The following is a 19414-nucleotide window of genomic DNA, read 5'->3' as shown; positions in this document are numbered from 1 at the left end:
TCCTTTTTATCACTTGTGAAAATGCCTGAAATCCCATTTACTTTTCACTCCTCCTTTAAGTATTCCTTTTTATCACTTGTGAAAATGCCTGCCAGCCTCCACTTAAAGTTCTATTTCCATATACATAGTGAAATTGATTGAGCACTTCCTATGCCCTAGTCATTACTGTAAATGCTTTACACATAATAACTCATTTAATCTTCCTAACAGCCCTATGATTATCCCCATTTCACAGAGGAAGCTAAAGCAGTGAAATGGCAAGTTCAGAATCACAAAGCGGCTGACCCCAGGTGCAAACCTAAGCCACAGAAACGGTCTATACTTTGGAACACGACATTAGACTCCCCCTGCTGGTAGAGGCCATGTCTGCTGCCTTTACTCCCAAGTGCCAGGCACAGGCACACTGCCTTTACACAAAGTAGGTGCTAACAAATTTGTTTTAATATATACATACACACATACACATACATACTGCCGCATTCCAGTGTGACAAATACCCCTTCTTTGACCAGGAGGGAGCTCTGCCATAGTCTAGGTCCCTGGAGACGCTCCAGGGAGAACCTAGGCCTGGCAGTCTTCACAGAAGACACCCAATGGGGCCACTTTTATTAGACAAGTGGGAAGGGGCAGTGCACCTTGGGTGTCTACTGTCTGGGACCTCACGCGGGCCCAGAGCTTTGCTGCACCCTCTTCATCAATTCTTCATCCTGCATAGACAACTCTGTCAACTTTTTGCCCATCCGCTCATGGATGTCCAGGTACTTGGAGACACACCGGTCCAAGCAAACAGACTCGCCCTTGGACAATTCTGCTTCCTTGTAGTGGGGAGGCACACACTTCCGGTGGCAGGCACTGGTCATTCTGGGAGGAAGGAAGGGCAAGGCAGTCAGCAGCATCCTGTGGCTGACCATTCCTGCCCTGTTCTACTGATCTCACACCTCCCACAAGGCAGGGTAAATTCTCAGTTTGTATCTCAACCACCTTCAAGGTCCTTGAAAGTAGGAACTTTGTGTTTATGACTAATTAAATAGGCTGACTACTGGCTATGTTTTAAGCATCATGTTAAGTGCCTGATAGATTCTGTTATGCAATCCTTACAATCATCCTATAAGGTGAGCACAACAGTAATTCCCATTTTACAGATGAGGAAATTAAGGCACAGAAAGCCTCAGGATCGCACAGAGCTGGGACATGAGCCCAGGTAGTCTGACCTCACAACGTGTATTTAAAAATTATTCTAACATATAGTCTCTGAGATAAACCAACTAATCAAGAGAGGAAATACCAGAGAGCTTAAGCTGATAAAAATAGCAAATGTTTCTTGACTCTTATTATGTGTTGGGCTTGATACTAAGAGCTTGTCATACATTTTTATATCTAAAATTAATAATGTCTCTATGAGGTAAGTACTACTATTATCTCCATTTTATAGATAGGGAAACCTCCAACAGTTCAAGTAACTTGCTCAAGACCATACTAATGGTTATAGGCACTAGTTTGGACTCAGACTGAGGTTCTGGTCCTGACATCACTACTGATCAGCTGTGGACCCTGAGAAGTTATTTAATCTCCAGGAGCCTCAGTGTCCTCCCCTTAAAATGGGAAAAGTAAAATTAACCCAGTGGATTTTGAAGATAAAAAAAAAAATAACGCTGTAAAATGTTCATCAAAAGTACCTGAGGTGGAGTAAGGGTTTAAGAAATGTTAACTACTAAACGGGCTCTGTGCTGTTTGTTAAAAGGCAAATACTTAACTGTTCTTGGAACCTAACCAGAGCCCGGACCAGAGCTTCTCTGCCTGCTTGGCTCCTTCATCGCCAATTCTGTCCCAGTCTAAATGCCCAATCTGTTCTGGTCCATACTATGAACGCATTAGTCCTCGACCTCGAGGAGCAGGGGCCGGGAGGGTAAGCAGTGGCCTCCAACTTCCCTAGATTGAGGAAAGCATTTTTCAGACGTTGTCGACCACTGCCCTCACAAAGACCACTGGCCTAGGGTAATTCTCTAAGATAAGGTAAGGCAGAAGCACCTCTTACCTATTGTACATATCAGCCATCATCTCTACCTCCAGCTCTGCAGCCAGCTGCTGGGCCCTGAGCGGATCCATCTCAGCCCTGCTCCGTGGAGGCGATGCGCTTCTGGCCTCCTAGTCCTGGGAGCAGACATCACCGTCAACACCCATCCCTCCCGTTCACTTTCGCAACCCAAAGTTTAGGGCATGCAGAGGAATTACAGGGCATCAGCCCGGCAGGGGCCACCGACCTTGGTGAGTTCAACCACCCCATTTCACAGATGTGGAAACGGGTCCTGAAAGGGCCCACTGCCTAGCCCAACGCAGCACGCCAATGCAGGGACTAGAAATCGAGCCCCAGAGCCCTGGCGCACAGTATCGTCGAGGTCACCTTTATCCAGGAAAACTCAGGTGACTGTAAAGGAGCACCCTAAATCCTGAGCGTGAACCTCTGGGACGCCGGGAATTCGCTCCTACGCGGAACTAAGAAGCCGGGCCGCACCTCAGGGGATGCACCTCTGAAATGGCAGCGCCACGACCAGAGTCACCTTGAGGTCAGAGGTCACTCACCACGGCCTAGGGCCGGTCACAATACCCCCGGTGTCTCCAACTTCGGGCAAACACGAGAAGTTCATGCAGCACCCACACAGGCTATGGAGAAAGCACGCAGGTCACTTCCGAGAGGGAAGTCCCTCCTCTTCTTTGATTCTGACTCGCTTCCGGAATGAAGTACCAACGAGGCGGCTCTGAGAAACGGCTACCATAGAGAGGGAACTGCCGGCCCTGGCGGAAGGCAGAGGCCGCTTGCAAATGGCTAGAGTTCCCCCAAATACCATAGAGGGTCGGCCGGGGGGCAGAGCGCCTGCAGCATGGTTGTCAAGTCTCTCGGGTAATCACGGAGGTTTGAATTTATTGGTTCTGTAGGAAGGGGTGGGACCACAGAGCTCAGGGAACCTCGACCCCGGTCCGCGCATTGCTGACGCCTGAGCACAAACCAGGTGCAGAGAAGGGACGTCCCCAAAGAGCAGGTCCCAGTGTATGCTGCGCGTGAAGGTCACAGGGGATGCTTTAAAAACGCCCAATGCAGTATAGCACGGAGAAGACAAGTAGTGGCTCTATAGCATCTTACTATGCTGATACTGATTGCATTGGGGTGGGGGGTGGGCGGGAATGTAGTAACCACAATGTTGCTCATGTGAAACCTTCATAAGATTGTATATCAATGATACCTTAATTTTTTTAAATTATAAATAAAACCATTTAAAAAAGGTCCAATGCCCAGATCTCACCTCATACCAATTAAGTCAGAATCTCCGGGAGTAGAATCCAGGCATGGTAAATTTATAAATTCCTCAGGTGACCTATGTTTATCGCAGCACTATTTACAATAGCCAAGATGTGGAAGCAACCTAAGTGTCCATCAGTAGATGAATGGATAAAGATGATGTGGTACATATACACAATGAAATATTATTCAGCCATAAGAAGAAAACAAATCCTACCATTTGCAACAACTTGGATGGATAGAGGGTATTTTGCTCAGTGAAATAAGCCAGGCGGAGAAAGATGAGTACCAAATGATTTCTCTCATTTGTGGAGTACAACAACGAAGCAAAACTGAAGGAACAAAATAGCAGTGGACTCACAGGCTCCAAGAAGGGACTCTATAGCATCTTACTATGCTGATGGACAGTGACTGTAATGGGATATGTGGGGGGGACTTGATAATAGGGGTGAATGTAGTAACCACAATCTTGCTCATGTGAAAACCTTCGTAAGATTGTATATCAATGATACTGTTAATAAAAAAAAAATGCCTCAGGTGAGTCCTTTGTGAAGCCAAGTTTAAGAACCAGTGTTCCAAGGGACGTTGTGTGAATACAGTTACATGTACGTCACTAATATTTCTTGGGGATTGCAAAGATACGTGAACCACGGTGCCTGCTCATAGAAAGACAAAAAATTAAATGCCATGGGACATAAAGGAGTGAATAGGAGCAATTTCGGCTGCCACCAGAGCTAATCTAGTGCGTTTGGGTGAGGGAAAAGGAGGCTACTTGTGAACTCTTCATCTTCAAGACCGAAAGTATTCTTCGATCTGCACCCCTCACCTCAACCCCCCAAAAAGAATAAAAACCAAATCTGTTGATCTTTTAAGGGATTTCCCTGTAAATGAAATTTAGAAGATGCAAATTAATGATTCAAGGTTACATAGCCCATCAGAGAAGTTGAGCTGGACACTTTATATGGTATATGTTAATTACTTCCCTTACTGTCCAAGAAAGTTTGGATTTTAAACACCGGGCTTCATTACTGCTCTAAGCATGCATCTTTGTCAAACCCTACGCCCTGATACTTTTAAACTGAGGTATAACATTTATACAGTAAAGGGAGCAAAGTGCATGAATCTTAAGCATAATTTTTAAATTTATATTTATTCTTATAACCACCTCCCAATTCAAGATACAAAATAATTCCTAAAAAATACATTCCTTCCCAGTTGATACCTCCTCTCCAGCAGTTAACCACTATTCTGACTTCCATCACCATCAGTCAGTTTTCCCTACTCTGGAACTTCAAGTAAATGGAATTAAACATTATTTTCTGTTTTGTGCCCGACTTCTTTAGCTTAATGTTTCTGTAAGATTTTATTGATGTTGTTGTGCATATCCATTATTCTTTTTTATTGCTGTCTAGTGTTTGTGTGAATAAGCCACAGTTCATTTATCATTTCTTCTATTGATAGACTTTTGTGTTGTTTCCAGTTTTGGTCTATTATGATAACGCTGTTATGAATATTATTGTACATAGGTTTTAATGGATATATGTTCCTCTGGTTTTTGCTTTTCATAATATAGTCAAATATTATGGACTATTAAGAATTACATGGAAAAAGGAGATGGGTTCTTACAAGAGGAATCTGCTTCCTAGATGGGATTTTTATTAGGTGTTATGAAGGCTTGGATATTGTATGATTCCATTTAAATTGCATTTTTTTAATGACAAAATTACAGAGAAGAAGAGATCAATGGTTGCCTGGGGTTAGAATTGGTGGGGGAGGAAAGGAGGTATTCCTATAAGGGAGTAGCACAAGAGAGATCTTTGTGGTGATGGAATGGTTATGCATCTTGATTGCAGAGGTGTTTATATGAATGTCCATACGTGATTAAGATGTCAAAGAACTATACTCACCATTGTACCAATGTCAGCTTTTTGACTTTGATATTGCATATAGTTATGTAAGATTTAACCTCCAGTGGATAAATCTTAAGATTTAACCATCAGGACCCTCTCTGTACCATTTGTGCAACTTCCTGTAAACCTATAATTATTTCAAAATAAAGTTTTAAAAAATCATTATATCATAATAATAATAATAATAATAATAATAATAATAATAAGGGAGAAATGTGGTATTCACATATAAATCAAGTATAAAAATCAAACGAATATTCATATTTGACCTGATTGTTTATAGTTCATGATGCGTGATCAAAACTGAAAGTTTCTGTGATGACTGCTCTTGCACTGTTCACCATGTAAGAACTTATTCACTATGTAAGAATTTGTTCACCATGTAAGAACTTGTTCATTATGCTTCAGAAGATCGGAGACTGATGAGAATTAGGCTTGGGGTGGATTAATGATTGTGCATCGAGTCCCCTGTACAGAATTTTATTGTTGTTAACTGTTAACAACCATTTGATCAATAAATATGAGAGATGCCCTCTCAGAAAAAAATAAAATAAAATAATAAAATAATAAAAAATAAAAAATAAAAAATCATTATAAAAAATAAAAGTAAACAGGAAATATAATGTATTGAAAGTACTTAGTCCATGGCAGATGCTCAATAAAAAGAAATTGTTGGGGGTTTTTTCATTTTAGACTTTTATTAGGGAAAATTAAAAACATACAGAAAAGTAGAGAGTACCGTATATTGAACTTCCACATACCCGTCACCAGGATTTAACAACTGTTAACATTTAGTCCTATTTTCTTCATCTATTTTTATCTCTAACAGATGAAGTCTTTCTCTACAACGTCATTTTCATGCCCTCAGAATTACAGTAATTTCTTAATGTAATCTAATGCACATATTCAATTTACCCCAATTCCTCAAAAATGTCTTTTGCCCTCCTGTGGCAAAAACACCTAACATGAGATTTAACTTATTTTTAAATGCATAATACAGTATTGTTCTGCTTATGAACAATGCTGTAGAGCAGAGCCCTTGAACTTACTCATCTTGAATAACTGAAACTTTGTACTCAACAGCATCTCCACAACCACCTCCCCGCACCCAGCCCAGCACTGGGAAATCATTGTTCTTACTGATGACAATGTTATTGTTATTATCTACTATGAGACTGTGTCTTGTCCTTCCTGTGCTTATGCAGTTAGAGATTTGAGGATTTACAAATAGAAATCTCCAGTTGAACCTGTTAACTTTCTTCTTGTCAAAGAAATTTATATAACCCCAGTCTTCCAAGATCTCTGTAATCTATATTCACCATCCCAAACTGCTGATGTCTGTCAGCACCATGCTGAAGCTCTGGACCCTTGCTCTACACTGAGCTCCACCCCTGCCCAGACTCCCAGGGGAAGCCCACCATGGGTCAGTATTGTCCTCTTGGAGGACCTCAACCCCAGAGGAAGGGATGCAGGGTTGTTACTCAGGATCTCATGTGGGCTCTGACCACTCACGAAAGGTGTAGAGAATGCAGAGACAGCCTAGGAGGACTCCCCTGAGATGGGCAGAAGATGAGAAAATTAGAATGTCAATGGATGGCTTCAGTGAAATGGTCATTCTGTTAGCTTGCAGAGAAAGCTGGCAGAGCCTTAATTACTTACGCTCTGTCACCTCCACTGCTGACAGTCAGTCCAAACCACCACCCCTCGCAGCTGGGCTACTGCAGGAGTGTCCTAACTGGTTTCCCACGTCAGCTCATGCTTCCCCTTGAGTCTATTCTGAGAACAGCAGCCAGAGTGATCTTGGAAGAAACCAGTTAGATCATGTCGCTTCACAACCCAGAACACTCTACTGACTTCCAATCACAGAGCAAAAGCCAAAGTCCTTACGATGGCCTATAGCCCATGGTTCAACCTCCACTGCCCCCCCGACCCCCCATCTTTTGTCTTCTACTATTCTCCAGTTCCGTACTCTGCCCCAGCCATGCTGGTCTCCTTTCTATTCATCCAACAAGCCAAGCACAAGCCTTTCCCTAATCCCTCCCCAACTTTCCACTTGCTGTTCCTTCTGCCTGGAATACTTTTCCCCACATAACTGCATGCCTGACTCTCTTGGTTCCTTTGGGTCTTTTCTCCAATATCTCTCAGGGATGTCATCTTTGACTACCCTTTCTAAAAGTGCTATCTCTCTCCACCCCACACAAATAAAATCACTCCTCATCCTCTTCTCTGCTTCACTTTTCTCTATAGAACCTATCACTGTCTAATATAACACATTCCATTTATTGATTTGCTTACTGCCTATCTCCCCCACTCTGAAATGTAAGCTCTGTGACCTGCCTACTTTTTATTGTTCACTGCCATATCCCAAGTACATATGAGGTGTACTAGGTGTTCAAAAACCATTTGGTCAATGAATATGTGGATTTTCTAAGTTTTAATGAATGATACAATGATCTAATATTTTGCTATTTTCAATGCCTAATAACAGTAGGGCAAAAAGAGAAATGGGTTTTAATTTTTAAAAAGGACAGCAAGCTAGAGAGATATGTGGAAAAGCTCACCAACCTTGAGCAGATGCACCCTAGATGGGTGGAGGAGACATCTCAATACTAGAGGCAGCTGGCAGCCATCAATATTGGCTACTTAACCATTGGTACCCAAACCTGGCTTCACATCATCCCAGGCAAGGGGCCCCAAGCTCCTTCCTATTCCATAGTTCTATTAACTTTTATATTTATTTATTTACTTACTTAATATATTATATGTTTTGAGCACCTGATATGAGCCAAGCTTTTTTGCTTTGCCCTGGGCATATAGCCATGAACTTAAAGTCCCTACCCTCGTGGAGTTTATAGAGTCTAGTGAGAGTGAGAATAAGGAAATGAATAAGGTAATTTTGGATTCTAATATATATTATGAAGAAAACAAAACAGGCTAAAATGACGCAGAGGAACTGAAGGTCACAGGAGGCCTCCCTGAGCAAATGAAATTGGAGCTGACAGCAGAAGAATGACCAGGAACTAATTTTGCAAAGAGCAGAAGCCAAAAGGTTACATTCCTGAGTGCGGAAGGGAATCCATTTATTCAAGGAACAGGAAGGAGGCCAGTGTGGCTGAAGGGGTGGAGCCTGGGGGAGGGGGGCGGGAGAGCCTCAAGCTCCGCCGGTGGTAGGTAGAGCCCCTGCATGCAATCGCCAGAGTAGTGCCTTTCTTAGATCTCAGGACACATAGAGAAAGTAAAGATTTATTTTGTTTTTCTGAGCAAATCCTGAATTCAGTACAAAAAATCTGTTAAAAGCCTACTCTGTACTGGTCACTTCAGCTCAAAATAGAACTCAGTTTGGTATTTCGTCCAGTCTGAGCCCAGCAATCCACCAGCCTGAGCCCTCTCTCGTCCCGTTTGCCCCTCCCCCACCTGAAGCTCTCTGTCCGTGTGAGCCCTCTGCTGGCAGCTGTCCCACTCACCCCCAACCCAGCCCACCCTTCAGCAGCTGCTTCTGTCTGAGGAAAAGTATTTAGAGGGCCATGGGGGGCTCGGGTGGGGGATGAACAAGGGGGGCAGAGCAGGCCTTGCCTGGGCTCTGGATGGCAGGTGAGGCCAGAGGGCTGGTCACCAAGCTCCAAATGGGCCTGCAGATGGTTTTGGGGTGGCCCTGGCCAGGCAAGTACATTGGGAAGAAAGATGACCCCAGGGCAGATGCTGCCAGGGTCAGGGCGGGAGGGACAGGCTGTGATTGAAAGGTGCCACCTGTCATCTTCCTAGGGAATGTGAGCCTCCTGGGCCAGGGGAAAGTGTTGTACCAACAGGGCAGTAAACAATGCTCTTCTGCAGCCCAAGGCTCTTCAAGTGGGGTGGGGGGAAGGGGGAGGAAATTGGGGGGCGGGGTCAAAAGAGCTGGGGGCTTAAAGGCAGTAGGGGAGAGAGGCTGCCCAGCTAGACGAAGGAGACAGCTGCCAAGTCCCCAGGCAGAGGCCCCACAGGTAGGAGAAGCCCTGGGTCCCTTTCTAAGTGCCCCCTCCGTCTGCCAAACCCTCACCCACCTCCCAAGGACTAGGGCCTCTAAGCCTGCTAGGGCCCCACAGTCGGAGAAATCCAGTGTTTCTGATTCTCTCCACTGCTATGTCAGCTTTCTTGGATGCCCGAGGTCAGGGCCCCAGCCCTGGGGTGCTGGGCACCTTGAAGTCGCCTACAGAGTAGCCTGCAGGCCACCATCCATGAGGAGGACCTGGAGGGGCAGAGAAGGTCTTGGGAGGCTCACAGTCCACTTGGGCTGGGAGGCAGAGTCCCTAAGCAGCTGAGAGTGGCCTCTCCAAGGGAGGGACCGGGCTGGGGTGGCGCCGGTGGAAGCTGCAGGCCCACCAGAGGACAGATTGGGTGGGAGTGGGTCGTGGGGCATCCGCAGAGCCATCAAGCATCATCTGTAGGCTCTGGGGCCTGGAGCTCTGGCTCTGGGTTCTTTTCCTCCTGCTCTGCCAAGAGAAACAGGAAGTGGAAGAGGAGAGCTGTCTGCAGGGCAGCTTTGGACACAAAACAGGGATGGTAGGAAGGCTTCCTGAGGGAGGAGGCAGGAAGGAAAGCAGAGAGGAAGGAAGGAAGGAGCAGGCCTACCTCTTGGAAGAGAGAGAGCTGGACTCCTCAGCCACCAGAGGGGTGCCGCTCACTCTGGGCTGGGCTGCTGCCTGAGGAGCAGCCTCTTTGGCATAGTCTGGACTGGTTGTCAGGAGCCCTGGATTCTAGGTACATGTTGGCCATTTAGTTGTCTTATGACTTTAGTTAAGGAACTTTAACTCCCTGAGCCTCAAATCCCTAATCTGTAAAATGGGGCCAATACCACCTTCTCCACAAGGCTAGAGCCGGGAAGGGGCTGGGTAAAGCAGGGCACTGCAGTGTAAGCTGCAAACCACTGTACAACTGCCGTGCTGGGGTGGGAGGTGTTATCCTGGCTTCTCGCATTCTGAGTTTCTTCACTCCTTGTCTATTTATGACAAGCCCAGAGGGTGGAACGCTGAGGTGATGAACACGCAGGAGGGCTGAGGGGTGTGTGTGTGTGTGTGTGTGTGTGTGTGTGTGTGTGTGTGTGTGTGCGCGCGCGCGCGCGCACGTGCCTACCCTTCCCCTCCACCACCCTAAGTGTGTCGCATATAGACACAGGACAAGATGGTCACAGCTCACAGCGACGGCTTAGTCAATTACCACTGCACTTAGAGGTATAAAAAGGGTTTGTTATCATCTTACTGGCGTTCAGTTCTCTTTGCCTTGTCTTAAGAACTGAATGTCCTCATGGCTGGGTCAGGACCTTAATCTGGCCAACCAACACTACTCAGGCTAATGTGTACTGACCCCTCCCTCCACACCAGGATGCCTCAAAATACTTTCTATGCATTGGTTTCCTTAATGCTCCACCATCCTATGGGTTGAGGCCTATTTTTATCTCCAGAACTCAAAATACATGGAGGGCAGGTAGCTTACTCAAGGTCACACAGTTGGTAGATAGTGGGAGCTGGGATCCCACCGTAGGAAGACTCCAGGATCGATGATTTTCACCACTACTCCAGAGCATCTACCAGAGATGAGCACAGTGCAGTAGGGGTTGTGTGAGTCTTTTAGACCAGCGTTTGCTGAGAACTTTCTTCTGCTAAGCACAGCACTGCTCAAGAGGATTGTAGATGCTTCTCAGGAAAAACAAAACAAAAAGAAAGGAATGCCAGAAAAACAAATCCATGGTCAGCAGGTTTGGGGGAAAGTGAGTTAAAGCTAACAAAGTTAAGGTTTCTTTGCTACCGGGTATCTGGAATCTAAGTGATAATGATGTATACTCACAGAGTAGGCTGTTTCTGGAACAATCTTAGCCAGACAATGCATACCCCCACCATCCCCTATCACTGTCTTAGGTGACCCTAATTTTCCACAGAATGCAGTTTGGGAAACCGAGACCAATCCTCATTGTCGCTGTGACCCAGAGAGGCAAAGACACTTACTCAGATTTCAGAATGAGTGACTAGGAAGTGGGGTTCATGGCCAGCTCCACGGTTCCTGGCTCCCTGCTGCTGTGTACCCCTTCATCCAGGCTCATTTGACCCCTTCTAACTTTGTCTTGCTGGAGCTGCTGCACCATGAAGGGGCTCTTGAGAGAGGGGTGGAATTGGAGGACAGTGTGAGCAAGGAACCCGTGGGGGCATCGATCCCAGAGACCTCAGGACTGTGGGTGCAGCAAGACCCAAGTGGGTGGCAGGAACAGAGCCCCATCCCTCATCTGCTTGTCTTCCTGCTTCTGTCCAGATTACCCAGGTGCCCTGGCTGCTGTCACCCAGAATAATGGCACTGCAGAGGGCAGGAGGTATTTTTAGCCAGTGACAGGAGTACACTTCTCTTTATTACCTGAGTCATGCCCTGAACACTATTTGGGGATTGTTTTCTTTGTAAACAGACACCCAAGAAGGGCGGGGGATGAAGGAGCTGGCCCTGTCCTCCTACCCCCTGTTTTTGTAGATCCTACAGTATATACAGTACTTGAGTAGGAAACCCCAAGTTAAGGTGTTAATCTACCCCCTTCACACACACACCCAGGCTGTTTGAGGGTCAGATTTCCCTGCAGAGGTTAGGGACAGTACATTTCTGTTCTTCAAAGGATATTCTTCCATGCCCAGGCCCACCTTTTCCAAGAACTACAGGCTGGCAGAGCTGGCAGAGACCCAGGGACCAGCTGACCCTGGGTTTCACAGATTTCAGGCATTTTGGCACTACCTCTGTGATTCATGCACCTCTGCACCACCTGTCTTCTGCCTCCCTCAATGTCTTCCTTTGAATTAACTTATTTTTAAATCCAGTAAATGTATTTTTAGAAGAAACTTTCTATCACTATTGAAAATGGAAACTCAATATCCCAGGCCAGAAATAGAAAGTAACTACAAAAATAAACATAATGGAAACAAAACAATATTGTTAAATTCTATCTAGATCCTCCCTCCTACTTGAGCTCTGAGCCTGAGGCTAGCCATCCCCATTAAAGGAGAGAACAGTGGCTGCTCCACAGGTGTTCTGGGACCCTCTGTCCAATTATAACTGCCTCTTTGGCTTAATCAAAAAGAGGCAAAAAGCATTGAAAAAGTATTATGCGATCCAGTGTTCTTTAAAGCCCCAGCTATAACCTGCAGAGGATGTTAGGCAAACACCATCCAATATTAAATCAGCGTGGCCCAGCACCCCACCTTTGGGGAAGCAGAACTCTACCCTTTTGTTTCACCGCAGGGAAAGTGGGTGCTCAGGTCACATGTCCAGCCAGTGGGGACTCAGGCCTCCAGTCTGCCAGGCCAGTGCTCTCCGAGGTCGGGGCCTTCACGTCATGCAGGGGTGGGGCGTGACCAAGCCTGTCTGTCTTCCCTTTCCAGAGATGGAGCAGAAGGAAGAGAAGCCCCCTGCGGAAGGGACCATCACTTTCCCAACCACAGAGGCCCCGGGGATGCTGGGAAGTGGGGCCTCTGCAGAGGAGGGGACCACAGGCACAGCTGAGAGGATGGGCAAAGAGGGACCTCCAGGAAGGGCAGGAGAGCAGGAAAGAGCACCGGCAGAGGACAGCATTTCAGCCGAATCCCAGGCGGAAGCAAATGGGTTGGATGAGGACAAGGTGGAATCCAAAGGAGAGGATGAACATCAAAAGGACAGTGGGAAGAAAGAGGTGACTGACAAGAAAGAAGAGACTCGGTCTGAATCCGAGGAGGCTGAGGACAAAGAGGAGCCCACAATGGCCTCTGAGAAGCAGAAGGCTGACAAGAGAGATGCCACGCCTGAATCTGGGGAGAAAGTCAACGAGAATGATGAGGCCCAGGCTGAGCAGAAGCAGGCCACTGGGGAGCGGGAGGCCAAGACTGGAGGCAGAGAGGCTGATGGCAAGGAGGAGACCACAGCACCCTCTCAGGAGGACGGAGACAAGACGGAGGAGCCCAAGGCTGATGCCCAGGGACAAGCCGAGGCCCCAGACGCCAAGGCCCCAGATGCCAAGTCGGCCTCTCAGAGGAAGGCTGCTGTGGAAGACGAGATCAAGGCTGAGCTGCAGGAGGCTGACAAGGAGGAGAAGGTGGTGAGTGAAGCCAATGATAGGAGGGGGAAGTCTCCTCCCCCTGCAGAAGCAAGTGCCCCCTGCTTTACTCCCTTGGGAAATCCAGGCTCTCCCCCACTGATATCAAGGGCCTGGGGTGGGGGTGCAGCCCTGGAGCTGCCCTCCACATCTTCCTGATGTCCTCACAGAGCCTTGAGCCAGTGCTTGTGTGACTACGGCCCACACAGATCATGTGTGTCTATTCCAGGGGCTGGACGGTCCCAATGAAGAGCAGGACCAGGGTGTGGAGAAAGAGTCGGAGGAGGCGGCGGGAGTGGTTCCCAGCTCCCCTGAGGAATGGCCAGAGAGCCCCACGGAGGAGGGCCAGGGCCTCAGCCCAGGTGAGTGGGACCCAGAGCCTGCAGGCTGCTGCGGAGCTACCCTGATGGGAGTGCAAGGCACACCTCAGGGCCCCGGCTCCCCTCCCTCCTCTTGCCTCCCTCCAGATGGGTTGGGTCCAGACGCTGCGGCTTCTGGGGAGACCAGCCCTTCAGCCAGGTAATGTCAAGTTCCCAGAGCCTAGCTCCCACCCCCACTACTGCCTGCTCCCTTCGAAGTCTACCATCCCCAGGCCTCCCTGGCACCTGATCTCGAGATAGTCCAGGATTCCTGGAGCACACCCGGCACAGCAGCCACTGCTGGGCCTCCACTGCCGTGTCCCTGGCTGCTCATCCCAGAGGCGCGTCCTCCTGCCACCTAGCATGCTCCCATAGTGTCACACTGTCTGCAGGAGCAGAGCAGAAAGGCTGAGCTTGGACAATGACTCTGCCTCTTATTGGCTGTGTGACCTTGGCCATATCACTTCACCGCTCATGTGTGAAGTGGGCACAGTAACGTACCTACCTCACAGGATTAGAAGAACCTTCTTTAGTTCTGACCTGAAATTCACCTGCACGTCACTTTCTTAGGGAAAGAGAACTGGTGAACACTCACTAAGTCCTCAGGCAGGTATGTGACAGACCCAGCCGGGTGCTCTGCGTGCTCCTCATTGAAGCCTTAGAAGCACCTCGTCACGTAGGTCTTGTCCCCACTTTACAGATGAGGAAGCTGAGGCTCAGAGATAAGACATGACAGACCCAAGATCACACAGCAAATAAGAGGCAAAGCCAGGATTCAAACTCAGGTCAGACCTCAGACTTGTCCTAATTCTGTCCACACACCCCACGAGACCGCACACTCCCCATAGTTAGACGGAGCCCCACTATTCCCTCTCAGCGCCCTCCCAGTGCTGGGCAGAGAGGAAATGTGGGCTGAGAGTGGGGGCTACGACTTCTCAGGCCTCTTTAGACTGCAGGGACCGCCCCGCTCAGCCAGCCCCGGCCCCCTCCCTGTACCCGGCGGGTGGCTGGTCCCAGCCCCTCACACATCTCCCAACCTTTCCACGTAGTGAGTCTTCGCCCAGCGATGTGCCCCACAGTCCCACGGAGCCTTCTCCCTCACAGGAGAAGAAGAAGGAGAAAGCGCCCGAGCGCAGGGTGACAGCCCCCGTCCGGCCCCGGGGGCCCCGTGCGCAGAACCGCAAAGCCATCGTGGACAAGTTTGGCGGGTAGGATGCAGGCCAGGGGCTGGCTGGGCGGAGCCTTCCCCACGAACCCAGGGTTGGTGGGAGCGAGGCCTGAGGGGCAGCGGGAGGACTGACACCTGGGGCTGGGCTCCTCCCTGATGGGACCCTCCACGGCCTCCCACCTCTCTCGCCTGGCCCTCTCCATCCCGTCCTCACAGGGCAGCCTCAGGCCCCACGGCTCTGTTCCGAAACACTAAGGCAGCCGGAGCAGCCATTGGCGGGGTCAAGAACATGCTCTTGGAGTGGTGCCGAGCTATGACAAGACACTACGAGGTGGGCAAGGGACAGGGACGATGGGTGGGGCAGGAGATCCGGGGCAGGGGGCCCTTCCCGGAGCAGCAGCGCTAGGGAAGTTCTGGGAGGTCCAAAGCCCAGAGGGTAGGAGGCTCAGAGGGGACAAAGTCCAGCCCCTCCAGCCCGAGGCTACCTGACACCTGCTCCGGGCGCCCGCCCGCCCACAGCATGTGGACATCCAGAACTTCTCCTCAAGCTGGAGCAGCGGCATGGCCTTCTGCGCCCTCATCCACAAGTTCTTCCCGGATGCCTTTGACTACGCTGAGCTGGACCCCAAGCAGCGCCGGCACAACTTCACCCTGGCCTTCTCCACCGCAGAGTAAGCCACAGCCTCGGAGGGTGGGGCTGGGTGGGAGCTCAGGGGCTTCCCAAGGCCCCACGTGTGGTCAGATAGAGACATTTGGTCGCAGTAGGTGTTTCCGGACACAGCAGTGTGCGAACCCGGCAAAATCTCTGCCTGCATTCTAAAGGGAGGCAGCTCCTGAACACACACAGAGCTGGAAGATCACGCCAGGGGCGCAGGGGCCATCAGAAATTCAGGCAGGGTAAGGGATGGCGAGAAGGCAGGACTCCTGTGCCCGATGGGGTGGTTGCAGAGACTTGCAGACAGCTTCGGCCGCTGCCATTTGATAGCGCTCTGATCCCGGACAGGCCCCTTGGCCTCTTGGCACCTCCACATTCTGACCTTTAAAAGGGGCAGGACATTTCCTCCTTTGCAGGGCTACTGTGAGGATTAAGAACATAATTAAGTAAAGTCCCTCTAATGGTGCCTAACCCATGGCAAACCCTTCAAAAACATCTTTGCTGCTGTTCCTAAAGTATAAGGAATGATATCACAGTTGCAATGAGTCACTGTTCACTCTGGAATCTGGAGGGGGATTTATCACCAAGGGTCGCATAGCTGGATGTTGAAAGTGGTGGGCGGGGGGCATGGAGAGAGGGGTGGTCCTAGAGAGGCAGGAGGGGTGTGAGGAACAGGATGAACCTGAGAGGCAAAGAGGAGGCTGCCAGGTGGTGGGGAAGGGGAAGGGGCTCCCACCACCAAAGCACCAAAGCCAGCCTCAGCCGGAGGCCCCCATCTCTGCCCTAAACACCCTCTGTGTGCCCTAAATACCCTCGCCCCCCACAGCCTGAGGGCTCCAAGGACCTCATGACAGGAGCATCTATTCACTCCAGGAGCCTGGTCGACTGAACTATGCAGTGTGGCCACTGAGGGCCACTCTGAGGCCCCAGAATGGGCAGCTGAGTGCATTCGTAAAGTCAGTGGGGATGTGAGCACCTCTGGTGTAATCCATGCCTGGCCACCAATGTGCAGGGGCACCTGGGGCTGCAATCTTTCCTTCTCTGGGCCTGCATGTCCCCACCAGCAAAATGAGAGGATTGGGATTATCCCTCAAATGGTTTTTATTTTCCCAGCAGATTTATCAAACAAAATATTAAGTTAATAATATTATTCATGTCCAACATATAAAACAGACTAAAGGGGGGCCTTGTTAGGTTAGGAGGGGTTCCTGGAGCACACCAGCTCAGCGCCCAACCCTCCTCACCAGGAGCATGTCTGTAGAGCCCAGAACCAAGGATGCCATCTGAAAACCACCAGACTTGATCTTCCAGAAGATTCCTTCCAGTTTCACATTATCCTGCTGAGGGATGGAATGAGTGCGCTGGGGTAGGAAGAGGGGGTCCAGAGCATCTTGTCCTTCTCTGGGCTCAGAAACACCTTTAGTGATGATGACAGGCCGCATGAATCCAGAGGGCCTAGGTGCCAGGTGTCGTGCTTGGTGCTGCCCCCGGACCATCTCGTTGGATCCTCACACCAACCTGGGAGCGGAGGTTCAAGGAGAGAGCTTACTCGGTGTCCTGGGTTGGTACAGGAGGGCAGGGCAGAACCGAGATTTGAAAGTGAAACTCTTAGCCGAGACTGAGAGCATTACATGAACGTCAGTCAGAAGGACGTAGGGCTCAGCCCTGGCCAAACATCCCTGAGCTGCGGGGCACAGGTCGTTGTCCTCCTGCAGCCACCCTGTCTTGGTTCCAAGCCAGGTAGAGCCACAGGGAGGCAGCAGGAATAACCAGGGGGTGAGGAGGAGGGTTGCCAGGAGGCATTAGGCAAAGGCAAAAAGGGAAGGGTGTGGTGGGCATATGTGAGGATGGAGGGTGCACAGGTGAGGTTGGGTCTGAATCCTCCTCCTCCTTCTTAGCTCTGTGACCCTGAGCAGCTGACTTCACCTCTCTTAGGCTTTGATGTGAAGATGAAGTGTGCAAAATAAGGGGTCCTGCCACAGCCACCATGCCCCACTGCCCTGTTCTAGAGCCCTCCTCTGTTTCCCATGGAATCTGGGGTGAGCAGGGGGAACAGCCAGTGGTGGAGTCCCCGGTGGGTCCATCAGTCGTGCTGCTGGAGGCACCTGAACCCACTCCCCAGGCCCTGTGGGAATGCAGCTCCTGCCCCTCCTGCATAGGAGACCAGCACTCTGGCCCGCACCCAGGAGCTGAGATCACCACACTGATGGCAGGGAGCTTGTTCCATTCTTCAAAATCCTCCAGTCTCTGCTCCGCAGCCAGTCAGGCTTGAGTCTCAGCCCCAGGAGAGGATTCCTGCTGGGACCCTGGTTTTCTCTATTGTCAGCACCCATGGTGGTTTGGCTGGCTGGGGCTGCTAAGAACTGGCACCAGGCAGCCCTGTGGTGGTCCCAGCTCTGTCACTCACTTTTAACTTGAGCAAACCAGCAAAATGCTCATTGTCTCCAGTTCCTCTTCTGCTAGTTGAGGACAGAAAGTGGAGTAAATGAGACCATTCAAGGGAAGCACTTACGGCACCTGGCACATGGCAGCGAGGCCCCAACAGTGGTTAGCTCAGATTATTGGCTTCAGCAAAGCCTGGAGTCCCATGTGTCCCCAAACAGCAGCTGATAAGTTAGAAAAAGAGGACTTGCTGCTAAGTTCCATGCAATTCCTTAAACACATCAAGCACTGCTGCCTCAGGGCATTTGCACATGCTGTTTCCTCTGCTTGGAATCCTCTTCTCACAGATGTGTGCATGATTTACTCTCTTTAAGAGTCATTTGCTGAGAACCCTATTAAAAAGACCCCCTAACACAGAAACATACCTTGTCTCCCTTCGCTGTGCCTTATTTTTCTCTTTTAATTGGCCATCTCTCACCATCTTAAGTGCCATCTCTTCACATGTTAGATTATTCTCTGCCTGGAAATGTCAGTGACACGAGACGGAAATTGTTGGTTTTGTTCAGTGCTCAATTCTCTAGCTGGCTGTCTGGCACATATTAGGCCTTCAGTACGTATGCAGAGACTAAATGAAGCTGAAGCTGGTTCAGCTGCAAAGCAACACTCTGGCTAGGATTGGGTTTCTGCCCTTTAAACTCTTCCTGAAGGGCCTGGCCTTCCAGAGGACAGATATATCAGCATGTGGAACGGGTAGGTGAAGGCAGAACTCAAGACCAGAAGGTCCTACTGCCCCTTTATGATGCACAGTGCAATGAAAACGTGGGCTTTGGAAACAGACCAAGCCAAGTGTGAGTTCTGACTCTGTCAGCTCTCAGTTACCTCGTCTGCACAATGGGATGGTTGGCCTTGATGATCTCTCAGCTCCAACATCCACAACTCTGTGGGGGTCATCCTCGCTGGGCGGCCCCCACCGCTTCCTCCGGCTCCCATGGCCTTCACCTCTGGCTCTCTGCTCCTTCTTCTACCCTACCCCTACCCCTCAGGAAACTGGCCGACTGTGCCCAGCTGCTGGAAGTGGATGACATGGTGCGGCTGGCAGTGCCTGACTCCAAGTGTGTCTACACCTACATCCAGGAGCTCTACCGAAGCCTCGTGCAGAAGGGGCTGGTGAAGACCAAAAAGAAATGAGCAGCTCGCCCGCCCTGTAGGCAGAGGTGGGCAGGGTGCCCAGCTGACCAGCCATGGCCCAGAGGCTCCCTTCTGCTCCAGGGAGGCAGCAGAACTAGAGCATAACCATATTAAAAGTACTTTTGTAAAATCCCGTCTGGCCCTGCAGTGCTCCCTCCCTCCCCCACCCAGGAACCTCTTCAGCGCCCAGGGTTCCTCACCTGACACCTCTTCTCAAATGTGAAAGACATCTGGGAAAGGAAAATGGCCTGGGTGCCACCACTAACCAGCTGTGTGACCTTAAGCCACTGAGTTAACTTCTCTCAGCCTGTTTACCATCTGCATGGGGATAATAGGAGTTCAAACCTCCTGGAGGTGTTGTGTGGGTTAAATGAGATGATGAA

At 49.6% G+C, this 19414-nt stretch overlaps 2 protein-coding genes across 3 annotated transcripts; one reads left to right on the top strand and one right to left on the bottom strand.

Annotated features, from left to right (window-relative positions):
* Window positions 1-419: 419 nt before the first annotated feature.
* On the bottom strand, window positions 420-2726 carry TIMM10 (translocase of inner mitochondrial membrane 10). 2 transcript variants are annotated; one of them, XM_036880416.2, is made up of 3 exons: window positions 2581-2726; window positions 2036-2151; window positions 420-861 (listed from the first exon to the last, which is right to left on the bottom strand). In XM_036880416.2, the coding sequence occupies exons 2-3, from the start codon at window positions 2104-2106 to the stop codon at window positions 660-662; spliced, it is 273 nt and encodes a 90-aa protein (XP_036736311.1). In that variant the 5' UTR covers window positions 2107-2151; window positions 2581-2726; the 3' UTR covers window positions 420-659. The 2 variants fall into 2 exon arrangements, with proteins under 2 accessions (XP_036736311.1, XP_036736313.1); XM_036880418.2 differs by having other exon boundaries at window positions 2559-2583.
* A 6328-nt stretch (window positions 2727-9054) lies between these two features.
* On the top strand, window positions 9055-19164 carry SMTNL1 (smoothelin like 1). The gene is made up of 8 exons (XM_036880414.2): window positions 9055-9185; window positions 12594-13282; window positions 13509-13641; window positions 13747-13798; window positions 14688-14846; window positions 15023-15137; window positions 15326-15477; window positions 18887-19164. Exons 2-8 carry the CDS (start codon window positions 12596-12598, stop codon window positions 19029-19031), a joined length of 1443 nt encoding a protein of 480 aa, XP_036736309.1. The 5' UTR covers window positions 9055-9185; window positions 12594-12595; the 3' UTR covers window positions 19032-19164.
* Window positions 19165-19414: the final 250 nt, after the last annotated feature.

This window comes from Manis pentadactyla, chromosome 9 (assembly GCF_030020395.1).
Source record: "Manis pentadactyla isolate mManPen7 chromosome 9, mManPen7.hap1, whole genome shotgun sequence".
Classification (NCBI taxonomy): Eukaryota; Metazoa; Chordata; class Mammalia; order Pholidota; family Manidae; genus Manis; species Manis pentadactyla.
Note: the sequence above shows the minus strand (reverse complement) of the source record. Positions and strands in the feature narration are given on the sequence as shown.